The sequence below is a fragment of the Zonotrichia leucophrys genome, chromosome 3 (genome assembly GCF_028769735.1).
Source record: "Zonotrichia leucophrys gambelii isolate GWCS_2022_RI chromosome 3, RI_Zleu_2.0, whole genome shotgun sequence".
NCBI classification, from domain to species: domain Eukaryota; kingdom Metazoa; phylum Chordata; class Aves; order Passeriformes; family Passerellidae; genus Zonotrichia; species Zonotrichia leucophrys.
In genome coordinates this window covers 6,408,513-6,426,624 of record NC_088172.1, presented here as the reverse complement: position 1 = coordinate 6,426,624, position 18,112 = coordinate 6,408,513, and the positions used below count along the sequence as shown (strand labels likewise).

At 42.5% G+C, this 18,112-nt stretch overlaps 1 protein-coding gene across 6 annotated transcripts in view; it reads right to left on the bottom strand.

Annotated features, from left to right (window-relative positions):
• BACH2 (BTB domain and CNC homolog 2) overlaps positions 1-18,112 on the bottom strand; it is a 183,450-nt gene that overhangs the window by 31,855 nt on the left and 133,483 nt on the right. For all 6 annotated transcript variants that reach the window (XM_064707286.1, XM_064707285.1, XM_064707289.1 and 3 more), the window contains one exon: positions 13,742-13,996. In XM_064707286.1, coding sequence (XP_064563356.1) covers positions 13,742-13,996 — 255 coding nt within the window. The remainder of the gene's footprint in view (positions 1-13,741; positions 13,997-18,112) is intronic.

Here is an 18,112-nt window from a genome sequence, read left to right as displayed (position 1 = left end):
GCTCCTGGGTTTTCGTTTGTATTCCTCTGTGTCTGGAAAACTGATACCATTACAGGGCAGGAAATTGCATGAATAACATGCAACAGATCATAAAAATTCGCACACCAAGTGCAGAAACACTGCCAAAAGCACTGTAAAAACAAGGCTAGAGACCTCAACAGAGGAGCTCCCAACAGCTAATGAATGCAAATAAGTACAGGAATATTTCCCATCCATGCATAACAATGAGACATAGGCTGTGACTCCAGAGTCTCCAATAGTGTGGGTAAAATAAAGCCTGGAGAGCAAACATGCAGAGAGCTGGGGGAACTGCTGGCCAAGCCAGGGTCTGAATGTGTTTGCAGTATTGCAGCCAGCAGTTCAAAGCCACCGGGGAACTGGCACAGCCAAGTGTCGCCTCTGTCTGAAAGTACTGCTATGTTAGATTTAATTTAATGTTTCAGGTACAAGAGACAGGGAAGGAGGATGTGAGAGAAAACAGAACAGTCACAAAACAGCACATAATCACACAAACCAAAAATCCCCCTGCCCCTGTGCAAATGCACTGCACACTGTAAAACCCCCACAGGCAAAGACATTTAAAACACAGAATGTGCTGGCTGTCCAAAGTCACAGCCATGGTGTAAGGGGCAGGAAATGGTAAGAACTACAGGAATGCTGGGCAGGGCATGGTGTAATGCAGGATCTTGCCAAGGTTTGCTCATTTGCTGTAGAGGCTTCTCAAGGACCTTTAAAAGCCCCTGGCAAAACAGAGCACTGCTGAAGTGCAGAGAACTCATCAGCCATATAAACTCCAAAGAACAAACGCTTTCACTTGACAGGCAGCCATTTCTCATTGTTGTTTTCTAAAAATGTGATGTTTCCCCCCTGTAGGGTAGCTACTGCACAAACCTAAAGCAAGGAACAACTCTGGGGGGTAACAGCAGTAAAGCTGATACCTTTTGGAGCTGAGTCATTTCCAGCAGTGCTCTCACCTTCCCCAGAATAGAATGATATGCAGCTGATAGGATTGAGCAAGAGCATTTCTGTGCCAATACTATGTGCATAAAGAGGGTGTGGAAATGCCAGCCTGCCCAGGGGCTGCTGCTTTCCCAAGTCCTTCCCACATTTGGTGCTGGAGAAGCCCATATTCAGAGGTGGCAGGGCAGCAGCTGGCTCACCTCAGCAGGGATGGGCGTGGGGAGCACACCAGGCAGAGCCCAGCTCTCCATCACTCTCCAGCAGACCAGTGTGGTGGTGCTACAGAGTTTTAGCCATGTGAACAGGGTTTATCCCCAAAACTCCTTCTTTCCCTTTGGTCACTGCTAGAGTCCTAACAGAGTACTTGGCATTGTACCAAAAAAAGGGCATGCACACACCAAAGGAAGCTAGTCCAAAAGCTTTCAGAGGACAATGACAGAGTAACCTTTGTCCTAATGGGAGAAATCAGAAACAGGCATTCATCTTGCAAATGCACACCCATCTGACAGATGGACAAGATTTGCAATCTGCAAATGGAATTACTTTCTCCCTTTTATGTAAAAAAAATGATAGCACAGACAACTAATTGCAGAAAGGCCTCATGAAACCCTTGGCTTTAAGAAAATAGTAGTATTGGAATGAATTGGTCAAATAGTTATAACCACTTCGATTTCTTCTGATTTTTACAATAGAAAAGACACCTTTGGAGTCTCTTGAGAACACATATGATACCACCCCTTTTCCTTTACCCAAATCAGAGCAATTTGGGAAAAGAAAAGCCTAGATAGGAGTAAAATATCCATTCCTGAAAGAGAATAGAGAGGTCTTTACTATCACCTTATCATTCAACCAAGAAGTTGAAAGCACAAGCAACAAGAAAAGACCATAAATTCTCACAGCCTTTTAGCTAAGCAATTCCTCTGCAGAAAAACAGTTATAAAACCAAAATTTAACTTGGACAAATAATTCAGATTAAAACCATATCTGATAACTAAGATGAGAGTGCAAAAGCAGATGATACAAACAGTCTGGTTCTCCACGGCTGGGATTGACCTGAAACCCTCTGCAGAGCAGTTTATGTGTGCAGTGCCTGTCTGCCCCACAGAGCTGCTTGCAGAGGTCCAGTGCAGCTCCTGCTAGGATCACCATGGCTGTGTGACAAAGGCGGTGGTGTCTTCACCACCAGCTGAAGACAAAGGCCAGAAATGTAATCACACACTTGTCTTTAAAAATTTACTTATGTATGCCCTCTCAACTGTTTTCCAATTGGAGAGCTCATGCATAATAGTGAGATAGAACTCCTAAGAGAAGGATTAGGCTCATCTTTAAAAAGGAAGCAAAACTAAACCAAGCCTGAGGTAGCCCTTACTGGGTGTTTTTCTGAGTCCTTCAACTGCAAGATACACTGGAGACAGGGAAAAAAGCAATGAATGGAAGTCAGTGATTTAAAGGCTTCTGCCACTACTGAAAGCAATGATTTCTGCTTTTTGAATGCAGTGATGACTTTGTACATGTGAACAAGTTTCTCTGTAGAATGTCCCAGTGCTTCTGTATCTCAGGGACATCTCTCCATTCTTCACTTCCTTGGACAATGGCACAGATGTTATGTGACCTCAATGGCTACTGCTTATATAAACTGGGCAAAAATGACAAGGAGAGATGGCTCTTACAAAAGACAGGCAACTCTCCAGTTTCTGTGCCTTGCATTTGACAAATCAATTCCAACATTTAAAACATAACCATTAAAATGTGGTTTGATGTGTTAAGTCTCCTGAAAACTAGCAAAATCAAGGAATAGACAGAAACTTCTTGATTTGTTTTTATGTATAAACAAAAGTGCCATATGCAGAAAGCCATCCATGGTACAAGAAGAAAATCTGCAGTCAGACAAAAATAAGGCTAAAAAATAGTTGAATTCAACAGGCAGATTGAATGGCTCAGACCTATCCACCTCAAGTCCAGCTTCCCCTTCCAGAAACAGAAATGAGCACTAGTCCTCTATGGAGATCAGAAGGGAAGTTGTCAGGTTTTGTCTCTCCACAGCTTTTTCCTGTCTTGAAAGTTTACTGGCTCCAACATTGTCCTTTGAAGGAAACAGGAAACAACTCAAACTTACTCTGTTTTTACTTGACCAGGAATCCTCTGACAGGCAAATTTTCTCTGAAGGCTGCCTGTGTATCTGAGGAAAGAGGTGGCTAGGCATGCTGTACTACTGCTCTGTGGTCAGAGATGGAAAGATATTTTGCTTTCAGAGTTGTTTAAGATTTGTTTCTTATTAGCTGCAGGCCCTTGAAAAAGAGAACCACAGGTCTGAATTTCAAAGGTAAGCGAAAACCCAAGACATTTCTCAGAAGCAAAAGTTTTCTTTACACAGTCAGAAATGTAGTCTCAGCCTCCAAGATGACAGTCTCAAAAATCCAGCACCACTTGATCAAACAGATTTTTTTCCAGAAATGAAGAGCTGTACTAGTAAAGTCTGAATAGACAATTCTTGTTTCTTTTGATCTACTTTCTAAACCTTGAAACATTAACACAGACTGCACTCCGATCCATTCTGGGAACCTAAAGTAAGAGGTATATGCAGAGATGTGGGAATTTGGTCCCATCACAACTCAAAGCAAGCAAATTTCAAGCAGAGCATTACCATGTGTTTCAAGTACAATACACTGGATGCCCACATGTCTTTGAACTGTTCAGGTCCCTTTCTGGGCCAATTAATTTATTTAGATGGTCTCCTTTCTCTTTCACTACCCTCATAAACCCACCTCAGCCCTGTCTTTGGGAAGTACATCTGACACTGCAGGAACAGAAGGAAGCCCTGAGAACACAACAGCACCCATGAATCCATCCTGGCTCACCCTTGCCAAATCTTTCTGCCATCCTTACAGTAAGTCTGTACACTTCCATTTTTCTGAAGTGTTGCTCTGAAATGATGAGCAGCTGCTGCAGGGAATGATGTGGACCAGGTGCAATATATACTCAACTAAATATGGTTCCTTCAGCACTAAAAGAAAGATGGCCTGTTTCTGGTGTCCTGAAAACCCACACCTCCCATGTGCCAAGAATGATCAGCTCTCTTTGGAAGAGATTAAGTCTTGCTAGGAACCTGCTTGCCTGTTGTTTGGGATATATGGGATGGTCTGCAACTGCTGTCACTTGAGCAAAATTTCCTAACTGAGCATCCTCAAAGTGCTCCTGGTCTCCTGGTGAGGGACAGGAAGCCTGTAGCAATTCACAGGCTCATCCTGATCTGCCCCACACCTCCAACCATACTTTCCTCTTGGATGTGTAGTTTCAGCAGCTGCTGTCCATGGCAGTGCACAGGATTCAGGAGTGATGCAGGAAGATCAGGGAACACAGAGCAGACCCCATCTGTCACTCAGGACCAGTCACCCAGGTAAGGTGAGCACCTCCATCCTGCCCTGATCAGCCTGAGAAATGCTGCAGCTAGTCCAACAAGCTCCAGTGCCTTGTACAGAGGGAAGAAAATGAGACTGGAACTGGCTGAGGGCTGATAAGCTGGAAGCTCTGGGTCAGGTGTGTGGGCTGCTCTGGGATCAGCAGCTGTGCCAGCTGTGGGTCGCTCTGCTCACCTCCACGTGAGGTAATGTGAGCCAGAGCATTTAGAGAGAGGTAAACATTGCTGAGTGGTTCACACAAGGTGATTTAATCACCACTGACCCGATGCACAGACCTGTGCTGTAATTCCCATCTGATGCATCAACTTCCACTCCAGCGTGTGCAGAGAGGTGATGACAGTATTTTATCTGGTCACAAGAGGCCTCAGAAATCTACTGCTGAAGGTTTTATATTGCCATTATTTAGCTTCAGAGCTGATACCTCTCAATTCCAGCTGTTTGGTGACACCTTGTTTATATCTTGGTGTTACTGAAAGTTTTAGTATTGCAGTTTTCTGTCATTCTCAGTTCAGCTATGGTTATTTTGACTGTGGACCCCCAGAAAGGAGCAGGGTACCATTTAACTTCCAAATCAACTTTCTCCACAATGTCTTTTAAAGGCTTCTAAATGAAAAAAAAATTTTAAAAAATCAACTACTTTTGTGTGCAGGGAAACAGACACAGTTAAATGCACACTTTAATGCCATCAACTCTTAAAAGGTCAGATTAAGCAAAGAGAGAAGGAAAAGTTGATTAGCAGACCTGATCTATATTCTTTTAGGATGCTGAAGTGTACTGAACTGCACCAGTACTGAGCACCAAATTTCTTAAAGGGGTGTCCAAATTTTGTCATTCTCAAAGGCCATTTGCCTTGCAGTTATGAAACAATGTGCAGTCAAACACATATCATTGAAGAGTTTGTTGCTAAAAACCCATACCAAATTTTTCGGTTTATTTTAATCTGGCTTCAAAACAACTGCCAGTGGCTTCTCTGGATATCTTTTCCCAGTAATTTACAACATGCTTTCTAGAGAGATGCCTGATACTTTCTTTTCATTTAAGTCTTTAAACAGCCACACAAGCCCCCTCTCAAGAGCTTTGAGAGAAATTAAAGCTCACTTTTTTAAACAAACCAAGCCTGGGCTAGATCTGTAGTTTGACCAGCTACAGCTGCTCCTATTTATTTATTTTATTAAAGTAAATAAAGTACCCAAGGACAAAGCTTTTAGTAGTGTTAGACTGCACTGGGACTCAGAGGTGTTTGCTGGCTGTCCCTTGTCAAAATGGGACAGATGAAAATTCATTACAGCACAAAAATCCTGGAATAAACCAGACATTTTTCTCTTCAGAGCTTGCATCAAATTTAACAGAAAGTTTGTGTCTACTTCTTCCTCTAAAAAAATCCAACTCTGCAAAACTCACAAAAAACATCTAATTCCCAAATTCTAGTACGATTCAATTGCCTTCTGCTCACCTAAAACTCATACTTTGCTTCCAAATTGAACCATACTTCCTAGATTTAATGTCTCTTGACTGTTGCAATGCATAATTTGAATACATAGTATATTCCACCCCGTAACATGCTCAATTTCATTAGTAGCTGAGAAAAAGTCAGTCTGACAATATTCACCAGGGAATCCTTGCCAGAAAGTGCTGTACGAAGATTAAAATCTCATATTTTGGGGGTCTTGGGAACAAAACTTGGTACTGTAATCAGAAAGTACCTTACAGGTTGTGGTGTCTGATGTTGTGAAGCTGCCAGGTGTCTTCACTGGACCTTACCCATCAGTTCAGTCGAACGCCCAGCCTGTATTTTGGGACTCTAAGAGAGCAGATACCTGGTTTGAAGTTTCTAATGAAATTGAAAGGGGTTTTTATGTAAGAGAGAAAGCAAAGGTAAGAGAATTTAAGTGGAGGGGGAGGAGAGGGAGAAGTCTTTCAGTCTGCAGGGCCTGAAAGAGTGCTCAGAGCTGAGGCACAGTCATGGCTCAGCCATCTCATTTTCATTCATACATATTTGAACATGGAAAGCAAAAACAAAAAACCCAAACAAACAAACAAAACCAATCCACCTCCTGTTATGCATTCTTATTACTTCTTCTCGTGCCCTTAACATAGGATTTACTATTCAAGTTATCTTTTACATTTTAGACCAAGATCAAGAAAGCTTCCACACTGCAAACTGCCTTTTCACTAGCAAGTGCAATCACAGTCCATCAGCCCAACTGATAGTATAGGGATAAAATGTTTCTAAAATCATGGAATATTCAGGGGAGTTAGAAAGGAACGATAGGCCTGGTAGGTCCTGGGAAAATGTTAAGGTAAGCCCTAGGAAAATGTTAGGTTGCACTTGTATAATCATTTAATGACTATGATAAATGATATGACTGTTAGATGTGATGATTGTTTGGCAACTGGATATAATTATTGTTTAATCGTAACAAGAATCATGAGAAACAATTTTGGGGGGTTTGATGGAAATTACAAAAATCCATGCTTGGATGAAATCAATGTATACAATAGAACAATATAAGTTTAATAATTTATATGTAGTTATATAATGATAAAGGTATAAAAACATGTTCATCCCAAACCCGTGTTGGAGTCAGATTTGGCACCCAGAGCTGTTCAATAAAAGCACCTGCCTATAATTATTCCATGATTATGTCTTCCTGAACACTAACACAACTGAACAGGAATGGCAGGCAGGAGTCTAACAGGGGCAAAAAAATTGAGTGCAGTTATTGCAATGGTGAATTTTGTTCTGTGCATTCATCTCCCGATCCCCTTCCACAGTACTTTCATATGCCTGCTGGAATACATAAATAAATTGTACAGTTACTGCTGAAAGGAGGGAAAGGAGCTATTGCAAGATTTTCTCTACTTAACATGCATGTATACATGACTTCTGTTTTGCTTTTTGAAGCCTAAGCTCTCACCACAACATAGATGTATTTTGCTTTCCTCCACCTGAGAAGATCAGAGAATGTTATGAATAGCAAGACGGCCCTCATCAGAAAATAATGGAAGTTACACTATGCAGAATGAAAAGTATGTGGCTAGTTTCTTCATCACACTTGAGGCATGAAAAATCAAGCAGTGCTGGAAGCTTTTGCAGTGATACATGGATGGAATTTCATATCACATCTTGAGGATCTCATTTCTGTTCTATTGCTCACCTACTAGAAACAAAGTACATCATTTGCACCTTGGACTGTGCTACATAAGCAACATACATAAAACACCAGCCAATTCTGTCTCATAGTTTCTCCTGAATTGGAGTCCTGTCATGTCAGACTTCAAAGAGTACCCAAATGCTCAGTTTTACTTTCAGTACAGAGCTGCAGCCTCCAGCCATCCCTCTGTGCGGTCAGTGTCAGCACTGTGGGTCAGCATGAAAAATCACACATTCCCTGGGAGGAAATTAACAAACCAAAGACCCAAGCTTCTATCAATATGAACTGATTAAAGTGGCATTACTGAGGTAAGGTTGAAGCATAAGTGAGTTTGAAGCCTGATAGAGATAACCCTTTTCCACCACAAAAAGCTCTGCAGATGAAGGGAATAATGGCTTTCAAGTTCTTGCCACCTCCTGAGACAAAGCAGGAATGATTTTGGCCAGTGCTGCAATCTGTGAGGAACATCAATGGCCAATACAGTCATGTAAAGAGAAAGCCACATTACTGCTTTCCATTCTCTGAGAGCTAACCTTAGCTACTCCTAATATATCTCCAGGGTGCCAACGAAAAAGGGTCTTTTGTTGTTCCCTACTGCGTTAAACATCCCTCCAGCTGGGAAATAAACTTCTTGCCCTCTTGCTCCTCTCTTCCACATTTATCACCTCTTTCACTCTATGCTCCTGTGCACAGCACTCCCAGCTCAGTCCCTACACTCTTCAAAGATATTATATTTATACATACAAAGAATATAAAGAAAGGAAAAAGACAAAGCAAGAGAACAGTGTTTATTTCTAGAGAGATAAAAAGGAATAGTAAGTGCCTTTAGCCAGCAGGGTATTTAATAGTTGACCTCCTGCATCCTGCCTTTGATTTTCTCCTCATCACAATCATCTCTCGTTGGCTAATTCCCAGCATTTTTCCCTCAGGCTGGCAGGTTGGCATGGATGGTTAGCAGCTGCCAGTATTTCTCCTCCCTGTCAGCTACGAGCCATGCTAATGTTAGATGCCTGGCTCAGTCCCACCCAGAGTGCTGCTGCCTGCCTTTGCCTTCCAACACACTCAGCTTTTGCCAGCCTTGAATCCCAAATCCGAGGTCCTGTCCTGCCTTTCTCCCTGCAAAGCTTAACCCACCGTGTGAGGGAGTTAACGAAGAAGCAGATGACAAATTTCACAGGTCTAGACCCTGCGGGGAAAAGGCAGGTTTTGCACCAACGAAGGAGAGAGAATGCAGAGGAATTCAGCCTTTACATCTCTTTTGAACATCATTCTCTTAACAGCAAAGGAAAGAGCGGTGTGGACAAATCCCACAACCTCATCCTAAAAGAGATGCTGCTTCCTTTTGCGCCTTGGAAGACTTGGATACCACAGATTGCTCAGTTTAATCCTTTTGGAAGAAAACATTCCCAGCAGACAGCTCACTGCACTAAAAAAGGTCACCACTCTGAAACAGATTCAAGAAATTTGAGGGCTACAGGTAAAACTAACCAACCTATTGGGGAAGCAAGTTTCTAAAAGAACACAAAGGCTGGTATCAGACCAGTGCTAAAGAAAGCTTGGTCTGCTGCTTCAGAAAACCTTTGTTTAGCTTCATCTGAGAGGAAGGCATTTGGTGCTCTCATGGATGGTGAAAATTTCTTTCAAGTGTAATTTCCCAAATCAAAAAAAATGCAAGCAACATTGAGAATCTCAATCAACATTAAGAATCTCTTTCTAACCCGCAGGAATCAAACGCCACTGGGGAATTTTACTTGTTGCTGTTTCTATTTCTGCCTTTTCACCATTTAACTGCACCCACAGCTCACAAAAGTGAATAAGGTGTTTGCACAGAAGATGCTCCCTTATCCAGTGCCCAGCTTTCACCTTGCCCATCCAGACTTGCTGTGCACTTCCATTAGCAGAGTTAGGCAGGTAATAATAGCAAATAAAAAGCCCATTTGATGAAGCACTGGCTCCTTCTCAAGTAAAGTTGAGTACCACTACAGCATGAATGACTCAATCATCTACTCGAGAGCTATTACTTGCAGTGATGAAGCAATGTTAATTGGATAAAGGCCTGCTGCCAGCTAATATTGGCATGACCTACAATACCCCTGGCTGACAGCCGTGTCTCTCTCCATCACACCTTTTTTTGTAATCTGGATGGGAAGTGGAAACCATTAAAAAACCTCGTAAGTGCTATTTAACTTCTTATCATAAATTAAAAACTTAATTAAGTGCCTTGTTAGAGGAAGGAAGACCAGTTTTTGTGATTAAATAAAACAAAACAACAGTTAGGGGTATGGAGTGAATAACCAACTTTACAGCTTCAAACTCAGTTCTTTGAAAGTACTAATTCTGGGTTGTTTTTAACAGCACCTGCTAGAGGAAAGCTGCATTAATTGCTGAAAAACACCCCGGGTAAAAGCAGGCAAGGTTCCAGTTGTTTGGCAAAACTGAAAATGAAAAAAAAAGCATAGAAGTTAAGAGCTAATGGGGCTGTCTTTTATTAGCTGTAGGCAGCTGAAACACTCCATTTCTCTAACTTGCTCTGAGGGCTGATAGTTCACACACCATGGCCACATCTGAGCTCTTGCTGTTATGCAGCTGTTCTGGGCAGCTTGTCTACACACTGAAATATGTTGCCTTAACAAAAGGTGTGGCACAAAATCAAATTACTAAGGCCAGCACAAAAGGGTTTATGGAAACTCTTCAATCAGTGCAGAATTAGCTCCATACTGACTTTGTTTAAGTTGATTAAGGAAAGGTTTGAAGTGAGGCCTGTTAAGACATGCTTGAACTAACCTGAAATGTCCAACACAAGGTTTTGCAGTGGTTTAAAACCCTCTAAATCCAACTAGTCCCAATTCTGTGTGTGCACAACGTCTCCCTACTGAAATGACTGGTGTATTGTAAAGACTGCTCTTGCTTGTAACTGGATATAAACAAGAAATAATGTGAAAAACATCTGTTCCCTGTTTAGCTAGACAACAGTTAACAATGTCTGGATGCCAGATTAACAAAATGACCCCAACATGCTATGAAGTAAAAAAAGTCTGCAGTTTAGACTTCAGAGGCAGATTTACTGCTTTGAATAATCAGAAGTAAGTTCTTTTCTTTGATGTTAAGCTTCCTCACACCAACAAAACATGAACGTAAAAGCTTTATATATAAAGCTTTATTCAGCTCCAACACCAAACCTTTGACAAATGATAGTAACAACAATGCCCTTTCTCCACAACGTACTTCAGCAGTTTTCAAACTATACTCAGATTTAAAATACAGTGTTTGTGTGGCTGATTTAAAAATAGCTCTGTAAATTCATGAACAATTGTTACCTTTGGAGAAGTTTTGAATAGTGAAGACTACATTTAAAAATTCTTTTCAGTATCTGTTTTTCTGTATTATACACCAACATAAATTGTCTCTAAGCATAAAAAGTAGTTGTTCAGGATATTCACATTCAGCTTTTGTTTAAAATTTTTTCACTGGAGGAATAACCCCCTACATGACAGAATAAGTCAGTTTTCACAGATACCTAAAGAGTACCACTGCTGTCGGAGTTCTGCAGACCACAGACTGAAAACAGTAGCCTTGGGAAGCGTCCTTGGCTTGTGAACCAAAGATGACCCTGCTAACTTCTTTAAATGCCATATAACTCTTTCCTCTGCCTTATCAGCTTTTACAAACCAGGAGTGTTTCAGTTCCTCTTGCAGGAGCTCTGATGCTGTTGGAGGCACTTCCCATATCTCTGCACAGGCACTATCAAAGCACCCAGCGCTGAGAAGCTGAGCAGCACTAGAAGCAGGGACGTGCATCTTAACCAAGGAGTAACTGAGAAATAGTGAGGTGCATCAGGCTGCTCTCCTTGTGAGTAACTAGCTTTTGTGAGGAAATTATTTAGCTGACCACCTCACACACAGCTATTTCAGAAAAGTAGCCATAAGAAAACTAAGATTCAATGCGTTTAGCAGCAATTAATTTGCATGTGGAAAATAAAATATCTGTACAAGTAAACATTGGTAACTGTCATTAGCTCTTTTAATAGGCCAAGAGAGTTCTTTTCCAGGATGAGAAAGTCAAAGCCCTCATGCTCTAGTAGCTCTTTTAGTAGCTCTTCTGCTATTAATAGAAGCATGTAGCAAAGTAGCAGTGTTGGTCTTGGGTAAGGCATGACGATTTCAAAGTTCTTGGAAAAACCTCAAGAACTAGGTTCACTACTTCTGCAACTCCACGAGCTTCACTGGAGCCATAAGTGCAGCCACTGTAAACCTAAGTCACAAAAATTTTTTGATCTTTCATTGAGATACATTCTAAAATGTAAAACTCTAATACTTCATTTATTTGAAGACGATTCACTTAAATAGAAATGATTTATGGTTGAACTGGAGGATTTTTTTCTTAGACAGCATCTCATATAAAACACATAGAAAGACAAACCTTTGTATTTTAAGTCTTTAGTGTCATATTAACATAGGACTGGGTGACCAAGTGCAAGTACATCATGACCCCTCCACTGGCCTGCAGCTCAGCACCTCACTACTGCTGGCATTAGAGATCTTCTAATTTCCAATCTACTTTTATTGAAAGCTGGTTGAAACCAATCAGTGCTTGAGCCAACAGTGTCTTTTGGCATTAGAGAGAAATTCCTCCTCTCGGCTGTTTCAGCTCCTCCGTCTAACTAGAGCTGCAGCACATCTCAGCTGTCACACCAACAGTATGAGCCTGCCATGGTCCTTTCTTCTCCTCCTTTAGGCCAGGCTCATTCTTCTGAACATCTCAGTCACTCTTCTACATGCTTATTTGAATGTCAATTACTTTTCTTTATGTAACAGGATCTAAATTGTACACAGAGGTTTCACTAAGACTTCATAGAAGAGCACTGCAATTTCACACTTCTGCACCCTTGGGCATGTTTTGTCACTTCTCTGCTCCTACCCTTGCTTGTGGCAAGAAAGCCATGCAACTGACTGAGACTCGATTCTTCCACTGGAAATTATTAGTGGACACTGCAGAATCAAAGTGTGCATCCTAGCGGGTCCTCTAAACTCCTATGCAAAATGTCTGGGTTGAATGTCTTTATGAGTAATACTCAGTGTCAGGACTCATGAAGTCACAGCCAGTGACCTACTTCCAATGCTCTCCAACTTGTGACAACATTACAATGCTGCTGAAGTCTCTGGAGAACTAAACCAGAGGGGGGAAAATGATGTGTGACATTTTGGGACCTGTCATCATTTAAAAACACACCATGCCTCCTCAAGGGCATTAAGCAAAAGATGGTGAAAAACCTTCCATATGCCAGTGCACCTTCCCATTGAGTGACTGCTGTGCTGTGCCCTGGGTACATTGACACTCTCCCCATGCCGCCCTTCCCAGCTGGAGACACCGGGCAGGCAGTGCCAAGGCAGCAGAGATGCTGCCATCAGGCATGCACCTCCCCTCTGTGGGCAGCAAAGCCACCCGCATGCCCTACGGTAGCTGTGCCGTCACAGCTCTACGGCTGTGAGGAAATTACAGTGGGGGTGGAAGCCAGCCAGTGAGATTCTGTGATAAAATAAAGTAAACTTTCCAGTGAGGTATGTGTTTTCTACGTCCCTGGGTTTCCTGCTGTGGGAGCTACGCTGCATGACAAAACCTCTGCTCTCTGACAGACTGAGTTCCTGGTTTCTTGGGGGAAAACACGGTTAAATCCCAAACTCTTTATGAGGGGAGCTGTGAGGAAGCCAGACTGAATGAGGAGCAGGAAAGGGGAAAGAAGTGGAATAAAGCTATGAGCTGCCAGAGAGGGGTGGACAGCAATGAAACTCCCAACAACATGACAGCTCAAATGATTTTTCAACAATAACCTGCCATGTAGCTGTCACATCACTCCTTTCAAATTTCCTGTCTAGAAGAGCAGAGGAATATAAGGGTCCTCATATTGCCCTGAACGAGGATACGTAATGAAATGTTTGGGTGCAATTCATTCAGCAGCAGCGACAAAGGCGAGCTGAAGCATCCTAAAGCTTCGCCTCCATCATAAGGCAGGCATGATGTGAATATGTCCATCCTTCAGTGATTTGCAACCCAGCCAAACACAAACAGCACATCCTGAGCCGTGCTGGGGCAGCCACTGACACCTGTGCCCCCCTCTCTTTGCCACCCCAGCAGACCACAGAGGTTTTCCTCCCCAGGAGGGAGGAAGGGGTGCCCTGTTATGGTGGGGGCACGGTGCCCATACTGTACCTCTTCCGGCAGGCTGACCACCAGGTCATTTTCCGTCTGCCCAACCAAGGCCTGCAAGAAGTACTCGCTGCAGGCAGCCAGCACAGCCCGGTGGGCGCGGAACTCCTTCCCTTCCACGATCAGCGTCACGTCACAGAGAATGTCCTGCTTCCGCTGGTCATTTAAGCAGAGGAGAATATTGGTACAGTGCACCGTTGACTCATACACATACATGGGGGAGTCAGTCTTCTCATCCACAGACATGCCGTTCACACCCTGCAGGGCACAAGGGAAAAGAAAGCACAAACAAGGTGGTGAGGAGCAGCACGATCCCTGGCTGGATACACTATGGGGAGATTCAGCTCAATATCTGGATACCTCAAGACCACAGCCAAGCAGCCCATTAATGCTTAAATTCAGGAATGTTCCTAGGGAAAGATACCATGATTGATACTGGTTTGATGCCACTGGATTTCACCCTGTCATGCTTGGATTGCCTACTTGCCCCACCAACTTCCCCCTTCAAAACCAAAATAGGGTTTAGACAGACTGAAAAGTGCTTTTCTTCAACCACCTACTATGCATCTCCAATTTCCAGTTTAGTAATGGCAATAACATGGGGACATTGGAAATTTTAGAAGATTTTAGAAAAAAAAAAGCTAGGGTGACTGTTGGGTTTTCTAATGGTGAAAAAAAGGGCTTTGTGTTTGCTTCTGATATTTCCAGATCAAAGGGAAAAACCCCTCAAACCCCCAGGTCTATTCTCCAGCAGACAGGCAGCACTACACAGTCACACTGAAGATCTCAGCTCAAGTAAAGGGTAAGGTGGAACTGTATCTGACAAAGACAAGCCACTAACTACAGCAACTTACTTTCTCAATCACAATTTTAAGCCTTAAAAGGGAGAGAAAGATATTTAGCAGCTTCAGAAGAAATCTGTTTCCATGTATGGCTAAAGCAACAGGCCTTCATCAGTGGCTTAATGCCATTTACAGAAGAGTAGATCTTCCTGAATTCCAGACCCACAGACCCAAAAAATCCCTTCACCTGAATGGATGTGCAGTCCCAGGCAGCCCATGGGTGCTAAGGCTACTCCTGCTGAGGCTGCTCCTGCTGAGGCTCTTCTGACTGAAGAGCAGAGGTTGGAATGATGTCAGACACCCATTACACACCCATTGCTACTGTCTGAGTCAGGGAAATTCTCTGCCTGATGTTCTGCAGTTTCTGACACATGTAGAACTGGCAAAGCCTCTGAACATGGAGACTGGATTTGCAGTGGTGATGGTGGAGGGAAACAGCTCCCCCCAGTACCCCACACTGCATGAACCCCCTTTGCACTTGATATACTGAAGTAATTAATTTACTAAAAACATCTTCCCCAGCATTAGACCAAATCCTTTTTGCATTATTTCCCCATTTCAACTTCTCTGAGTAGGAAGGTGTAAAAGTCTGTGACTGAACAGACTATATATCCCAAACCAAACCCACTTGTTTTCAGGCTTACATGGAGAAAAGGATTATTGGTATGTATTACTCTACCTACTGCTGAAGGGAAAGTTGTGCAAGTGCACAAACCTGCAGCATTTTAAAGGAATTATTTTTCCTTATTGAGAATAACCACTGCCTTCTGAGAGGCAAAATTCAGAGGCATCAAGGGCTAAGGGTAAGATGATGGTATTTTGGTAGAGTAATACCTGTAAACATATGACTATTGTATCAAGTGAAAGCAAAATTCCTCCTCTGCTACTTTTTCATGTGGATTGTTGCAGCATTCTCCTCTGCTAGTGCAATATACAGCCACATCACTAGACACAACATGACTTCAAACTATTTCTCTTGCTGTGAGTTCAAATTGGGTTACTATTTTCCTACAGTGCCATTTGAAAGACACGAATCATCTAGACAAGAATGGATTTAAGAGGACAGACTTGTTACTTATATTGACTAAACTTCTCAATGGTGACTTCATCTTCCCACCTTTATATGAATATTTTTAAGCCATTGGCTATGATGACTCTGTACAGAATAGGTATTTTTGTCAACAGAGCAAAGCTGTAATATTACTGGAAGTCTTAATGGAATGCTTACAGATTTTCTTTTACTGGCATTTTCAATCTTAATGCTGACTCATGCTACACTTTTGAGCACTCAGCTGAAATGCTTACGTGAACAGAAAAAAACCCACAACACACGAACATAGATTAGTCCCTCAACAACTTAACATGTAGAGAGAAGATACATAGCTGCTAATTGATCTGCATACAGGCAGGGGAAGGAGACACTTCGGGGGGTGAGTTATACCAGCTGGATTTCTTAACTAGAAATAATAAAAAAAAATTCTCTGTATAAATTGAGACTAATGAGAAGAATTGACAGCAATCATGCTATTAGCACTTCACCAAGGTAAAAGAGAAAATGACACTTAGCTCATCTCACTCACAGCTTTCTGTATAACTAAACTCTGATTCTAACGATAGCACTATAATGATGTTCTAAGTGGTCACTCTTGCGTGCTAAGAAATGAAAGAGTTTACAAGAACAATCTAGTGGGAAAACCTGAGAGTTGCAAATGACAATGCAAAGGGGAAAGCAGTAAGTTTTTTTCCCCCCTTTATTTTCCAGGCATGTCTTATGCCTGTAATATCTCAGATGATGAAAAAAAGGACAAGAAACCCGACACCTGGCAGATAATGAACAGCACATCAATTATATTTTCAGTGCCTTAGAAAAAACCCACCAAACCCCAGCTAGCCTGAAATTGCAATCCTCTCTTACAGTAATAGTGCAATTTGTGTGAATCAAACCCCAAATTACTTAGTTACTAATTAGTAATTTCTCACTTTTTAACTACAGCTCTCATCAAGTGTATTTTTTTAAAAAAATTGCTGCATGTGCTGTGAAGTGCTGAAAATATCATGGTGTATTTCCCCACTGGTAAGCAAGCCTGTCTCCTCTGCTAGGAAACCTGAGCAGTGCAGTCCTGAGGTGCTGGGGCTGTAAACGGCACCTGTGCTCCCAGGAAGGACCTGCACCCACTGCCCACATCATCATCCTTTCCCAAGGCTGCTGCTGTGACTCCAGGGGCTTCCTGAAGGTGGATCCATGCCATTCACCTTCCCACAGCCCCTGAGAATCCACATGGATGCCCTGTCTGGCAGCTGTGACCTCAGCCTTCCACAGACTTCCCCCTGCCCGTGCCCTGACCGCTCTAGGAAGCACCCGAGCCCTGCATTGCGCACAGGGAAACTGGGGCTGGGCTACGGCTCAGGATCACCTATTTATCAGCTTTTGATGCTTCAACACCAGTGATTTACAGTTTTTCCTTTTCCACAGTCTGCCATCGACCACATGACCTCCAGACGTGAGGTGTTTCCTCTCCAAGAGGGCTTTATCCTGCAGGAAAGGTGCAAGATGGTGAAACCCATCACTGGGAAGTATATTGTTCATTTTCACAGGGAAAGGGTTTAGAGGGCAAAGAGAAAAGGTCACTGTAGGACTTTGGCATGTAGTAGCAAGAAAATTAGAAGAATTAAACTCTTTTTTTTCCTCTATCCTTGGAATAAAAAGACCCAGGGATCTGGTATTATCTCTGAACTCTAAGGCAAGCCGGGCTGCAAGCCTTTTACACAGTGTTAATTCAAACTGCATCATTTTTTGCTGAATTCAGTATTATGCTGAGTTTGCAGAACCTTATTCATGGAAATCATTGCTACACACTTCGTATTTCTTCAAACTGAAAAGGGAATGTCTCAGCAAGCCTTTCTCTGGCTCAAAAGAACATGCTGTGCATTTGTTTGCATATAGGTCACCATGCTGCCAGAAAAAGCCTCTATGAAACAAAAGTTTCCAGAAACTGGCATGAACTATTGTGGGCAAGGAAAGCACCATTGAAACTGAGCCAAAAAAGTTGCTGGTAAAGGCCAGCCACTGCAGTGAAGTGAAATAAAAGGTTGCTTACAAGTTCCTTCCATAGTGATGGGTGGAAGATCCCACCAAACTCTTCAGCATGGAGGAAGCATACAAAACCTCAGGAGACTAAAGATGTTGCTCACGGAACATCCAAATCACACTGGTTTGCAGCACATTGTCTGTACTGGCTGGCACTCATCCAAAACTCTCCAGGAACTTTGAGCTCCTACCAAAAATACATTATCTATCACAAAAAACCAGCTCCTGCCTCACAACACTGGAGCACAGGCAATGTGGTGTCTGTTTCTAAAGAGAAACAGGAGGAGAGAGAAAATCTTATCAAGACACACCAGAAAGTCCTGCATCAGAACTGGGCTAATTATGTGAAAAGGTAAATCTCTATCATGGCAGAGCTACAGAGCACTTAACCAGGCAAATTATCATCGTGACAAAGCAGCATGGCTTCTGCAAGGGGAAGTCATG